The 5,524-nt window shown below is 38.4% G+C and overlaps 2 protein-coding genes across 3 annotated transcripts; both read left to right on the top strand.

The window, feature by feature from the left end:
- The first annotated feature begins 2,227 nt into the window (after positions 1-2,227).
- Positions 2,228-3,592, top strand: LOC108043033 (sulfotransferase 1 family member D1). 2 transcript variants are annotated; one of them, XM_017121566.2, is made up of 3 exons: positions 2,228-2,660; positions 2,723-3,253; positions 3,325-3,592. In XM_017121566.2, the coding sequence occupies exons 1-3, from the start codon at positions 2,242-2,244 to the stop codon at positions 3,473-3,475; spliced, it is 1,101 nt and encodes a 366-aa protein (XP_016977055.2). In that variant the 5' UTR covers positions 2,228-2,241; the 3' UTR covers positions 3,476-3,592. The 2 variants fall into 2 exon arrangements, with proteins under 2 accessions (XP_016977055.2, XP_016977053.2); XM_017121564.2 differs by having other exon boundaries at positions 3,310-3,592.
- Positions 3,593-4,119: 527 nt separating this feature from the next.
- LOC108043027 (luciferin sulfotransferase-like) lies at positions 4,120-5,361 on the top strand. Its single transcript, XM_017121554.2, has 4 exons — positions 4,120-4,418; positions 4,472-4,932; positions 4,981-5,053; positions 5,114-5,361. Exons 1-4 carry the CDS (start codon positions 4,150-4,152, stop codon positions 5,253-5,255), a joined length of 945 nt encoding a protein of 314 aa, XP_016977043.2. The 5' UTR covers positions 4,120-4,149; the 3' UTR covers positions 5,256-5,361.
- The last annotated feature ends 163 nt before the right edge of the window (positions 5,362-5,524 follow it).

Here is a 5,524-nt window from a genome sequence, read left to right as displayed (position 1 = left end):
TATATGGCGTGCGCTCAACTGTACCTGGCAACGGTATAATGTATAACAGTATAACGGTTTTGGTAACGGTATCGCGGCATTACCAAACCAAGTGTTACAAGCATGAAGTTCTATCCCATCATGAAGACAATCTCTGTTGAATACTGTAAAAGCCAAGAAAAATATAGTTTAATTGCTGTCCAAGTCAGAATCGTTAGTCGTGAATGGAATTGAAATCGGATTCGGATTCGGATTATGAACGAGTACAAGGCCATAGCTGGACGAAGACTATATACATACACATGCATGCGATATCGTGGCAAGCACTTTATAATACATACTATCACTATCGACTAGCTAACAACTACAAGTAAAACTGAAACAAACTAATTCGAATCCACTCTTGAGACATATGAAATCCTATGGGGCCCCTTTTACTACCTAATTAACTAGTTACCTATTTTCCTAACTGAAGAAAAACGAGAAATGATGAGCTATCCTAACTAATACTATTAATGTTGTTTAGCTTTCTAAGCATACGGTATGAGAAATCAAACTAAAGGCAAATGTTTAACAATTAAGTGAAATCCTTTTTGAAATCTTTTTATCTAATTGACTGAACAAATTACATATACATATATAAACCAGATCTATTAATACGAATTGATAATATGTTCTTGTTATAACTAAAAAAAAAAAAAGAAAAAATGAAATTGAAAAGCAAAATAATATATACAATATACATATATACAATTTATACAACTTTTACGAAGCATATTATATATTTATATATGTCATACGATATCGGCATTCATTCACAGAGTTACAGTAATTTGTATGTGTTACCAAGGTGTTAAATCCCGTGCTTCAAAATGTTTTGATAGAAATTATATACACGTATACAAGTCCCTCGATCGACCTCCTGAACTGTGTAGCAAAGTCCCTTGGTCTAGAAAGTCCCCATATCCTATAAGGTCGTTAATCGACCCATTTAACCCGCTCAATCCGACCAAAAACAACCACACAGTACACCCACCAATCCACAAATCCACACTTTCCGTTCCCACACTTCGTATCACTACTGATCCCATTTAAACTGAACACAAAACTAAAACAGACATCATACTGAGCGATAGGAGAATATAAATGTATATGCATATTCAATGTTGTTAATATGTGTGTGTTTCAATTGTATGTATTGGATTAAATCGCGTAAATTACAAACAAGCAGAAATGGAATAATGAAAAAAACAAAAATCGCAAATAATGCGGGAAATAGTCGCATAGACATGATTAAGTAAAATGCAAAAACAATTTACATGTTATGATGAATATATGTATACATAAAATATATATAGATACGGTACTACTATATGTTTCTGAACACAAAAATGATAAATCTTTACATACGACTATGTATATTTGTTACTACATCTGTTTGCTCCTTGCAGGTTAAGGATTATAAATGTTAAGATTTAGTCAAATTTATTGTAAAAAAAAAACCAAACACAACAAAAACAAAAAAACAACACAAACAAGAAACAAAACAAAATGCAAATAATACAAATAAAAATCCAACAAAATGGAAATTATCTACAAAAACCAAAGCAGAAAGAAAGTGAAATGTGGGGGATTCGGGTCAAGGTTAAAATAAGTTGGCCAATCCTATCCCAACGAAATGGTTGGCTAACTGAATTTCAGAATCGATCTTTGATCGTAAGCCATATTAATATTTCACTCACCCACTTTGATCGATTAAATTAAATATTCTATTAGCTTGTCCCCAACCCTGTATGAATTTTAACAACCTGTTTGTTCAACTAAAGGCTGGCATTCTTCCAACTTAACGACTGCCCAAATCTGTGGGCTTAATTTCACCTGGCCGCCTCAATCAAAAGGTAAACAAAACGTTTCCAGCCCAAAAACTTTCTTTCGCCCGTTCCAACAAAGAAAGTCAGTCTTTCAGTCTTACAGCACGATCGATTCATGCAGTCAAAATCGTGTCGCATATGGACAAAAACGAGTCCGGTTACGCGTTAATTGCATAATGTTGGGCTGCTTGGTGATTTGGAGATGGCTCCGTGATTGTTTGTTCAAAACTCTCATTTAGTGCATTAAAGCAAAGCATATTATGTTCCAATTATCATATATTACTGAAAGATCTTTAGCTCTCTGGACGATCGTGTCACGATTCCATCTCCAAGTTGAGGAAAGAGCCGAGATTCTGCTGCCGATTGCTGGGTGTTGTTCAAGCTGCGTTTAATGCGGTTTCAACTGCCGAACCGATCAGTTCAATCGATCGTTTCCACACTCGAGTTGAAGTCACCCGAAGATCATCCCACAAAGATGCCCCAGTCAAGCTTCTTTGCCAAGAGCGTGCCCTTCGAGCAGATCGACAAGTTGGCCATCAGTGGCGGCTACTCCTCGATCTTTGCCAGCAGTGAGCCTGGAGTTCCGGTGGTCGGAAATTGGGAGCAGCGATTCTGTCGCCTGGCGGACACCTTCCAACCGGTCCTGGATCGGGTGTACGACTTCGAGGTTCGTGAGGATGATGTGTGGATTGTCACCCTGCCGAAATGCGGCACCACCTGGATGCAGGAACTGGCCTGGTTGGTGGTTAATGAGTGCGACTTTGAGACGGCAAAGAACGTGGATCTTACGCTGAGATCACCTTTCCTGGAGTACGTTTTAAATAAGTGACTAACTGCTGGTCAGTGGGAAAATAATCTCTAATCTTCTCCAGATTCAATGGAGTGGTGCCCAATGTTCCACATGACACCATCGAAGCTGCCAATGCTCTGCCCTCGCCACGTCTCATCAAGTCCCATCTGCCCGCCTGGATGTTGCCCAAACAGATCTGGAGCAAGAGGCCCAAGATCATCTATGTGTACCGCAATCCCAAGGATGCAGCCATCTCGTACTTCCACCACTGGCGTGGAATGGTGGGCTACCAGGGCACCAAGTCCGACTTCATGCACTCCTTCATCGATGGCTATGTGAACTTCACGCCCTGCTGGCCGCATGTCCTGGATTTCTGGCAGCTGCGCCATGAGCCGAACATATTCTTCACCAGCTATGAGAGGATGAAGGGGCAGTTGGGTGAGGTCATCGCAGAGGTGGCTCAGTTCCTGAATAAGAAGGTTAGCCTGGAGCAGATCGAGCAAATGAAACGACATTTATCCTTTGAGAGCATGCGCGACAATCCATCCTGCAATCATGTCAAGGAGTTCGAGAGCATGAAGGCAGCTGCTGGAAGGGAAGTGGAGGAGTTCAGGTAAGTCCTAAGATCAATTGAGGAGACACAAGACTCTCCAGGAGCTGGCTAATCAGCACATCGCCACACAGGTTCGTTCGCCGCGGAGTTGTGGGAAGTCACAAGGATGAGCTCACCGCCGACATCATCCGAGAATTTGATCTCTGGTCTGACATTAATCTGAGGGATTACAAATTGAACATGGATGACTTTGCCAATTACAAAAAGTTTGCTTCCGCGTAATTCACAACACTCCAAGTTGTTTTGGTATAATATATCTTGTGTAATCTTTGTTAATAGTCTGTAAGCTGTGGTGATATACGTTTAATAAATAATTGCTTCCCCCTATACTACATGTAATTTAATCGTTTTCATTGTTTACTTTCTTTTGGTTGTCACTCAGTTATCAGCGTATTCAGTGGTTTATATTTTCGCTATCAGCTGCTACTCCAATTAATGTGTAACATTAAAAATAGCTATATCAACAATTGTCTCTTTCTTCAGACATAGGATAGGCTTTTTCTTCTACGAAAATTTAATTTCATTCATAAAGATTGCAAATACTTTGGGCCAAAACAAAAAAATTCCCTCCAAGCCAACAAAACATGTTGATGTTTAAACAAAAACAATAAAAGTAAGAAATCCCGGTCAAGTTTTCAAATGTTTTGATTTACTGGGTAAGATACTGACACCTATATCTTTCGCTCAGCTTGTTTACATTTCCATTATCAACAGATAGAGTGTGCCATTAAAAACAAATCATAAGAAACCGCACAGCTACTACAATGGAATCTTATCAACAAAATGCAAAAGAGAGAATTAAGAGAAGAGGCATATCTCTTAAATACTCAATTAAACCAACTGCAGTGGCTATAATTAAACTACATTCCATTCTATGAAGTCAGTAAGCTATCGCCATGGAACGAGTTCAGGTCACGCCACGGAGTTATCCCACAAACCTCATCGACAAAGACTGGTCGAACCGAAAACTTTTCTTTAGAAAAAATTCCGATGATTTTCTTAATTTGGTGCATGATATGAAACTCAGAGATGATGATGTATGGATAGTAACTTTGCCAAAATGTGGAACCACTTGGATGCAGGAGTTATTGTGGTTGCTTCTTAATAATCTCGATTTTGACGAAGCGTTGGCCAAAGATCAGGAGATTCGTAGTCCATTTTTGGAGTAGGTATAATGTGATGAAAATATATTTAAAGATAATGGATATTCCATTTAAGGTTCGACATTCTTGTTAATGAGGATTTGGAACGGTCATTAAGGCCTGTTGAGGAATTAAAATCTCCTCGTCTGATAAAATCGCACCTTTCACTTGCTCTATTGCCCTCACAACTTTGGCAGCGAAAGAACAAAGTGATTTATGTCTTCCGGAATCCTTTGGATTCCATTGTCTCTCGATATTATCACGGGGTGTCATTTGGTATTCACTATGGCAAATCGCTACATCAGTATTTCGATGAAATCCTGGCCAATGAGGATTTTGCTGCCGAGATCATTGAACACGCTTATGAATTCTACCAACTGAGAAACGAACCCTGGGTCTACTATACTAGTTTTGAAAGAATGAAGAAAGATCTGAGGGGAGTAATCAATGATGTCTCCATCTTTCTCGACAAACCCATCAACGAAGAGCCAATAATGGAGCGTCTACTAAAGCATTTGTCTTTCGAAGAAATGAAAAGTAAGCTAAATACAATAAAAAAGGCATGTAATAAAGTTCTGATTACAGAAAATCCAACAACGAATCATCTGTGGGAACGAGCTCAAATAAAACACAAAAATGCTGGAAAGGAAATACACCCGTAAGAGAAATCTTGTCGTTTTGTAAAAGACCAGTTAAATTTAATTGGAGTATCTTTCAGATTCGTGCGACGTGGTGAGGTCAATGGATACAAAGACGAACTTAAACCCGAGCAAATTGAGAAGGCCAACGCTTGTATAAAAAAGATTCTGGACAACAACTCTGTGACTATGGAAGAACTACTGCTCCTAAATAATCCCTAGATTATAAGCTACAGTTGTAATGATATTACAAATACGGTTACACAAACCAATCTTTCTGATTAAATTCTCAAAATAAGATAATAAAAGTGTTTGCTTATACTGATAATTATTATTAGTTGACATAGTCTATAAAGGTGCAATTGCTTAGACAGATTATAAAAAACGAGTAAAATAGCAGTATAAAAGAAAGCAAAATTAATGAAAGGGGAACCGAAGCAAATTAAAATAAATATTTATTTTTGATCAGCATCAGAAGCTAAGGTAAGGAT

Source organism: Drosophila rhopaloa, unplaced genomic scaffold (assembly GCF_018152115.1).
Source record: "Drosophila rhopaloa isolate 14029-0021.01 unplaced genomic scaffold, ASM1815211v1 contig_115, whole genome shotgun sequence".
NCBI lineage: Eukaryota > Metazoa > Arthropoda > Insecta > Diptera > Drosophilidae > Drosophila > Drosophila rhopaloa.
This window is presented reverse-complemented; position numbering and strand designations above follow the sequence as displayed.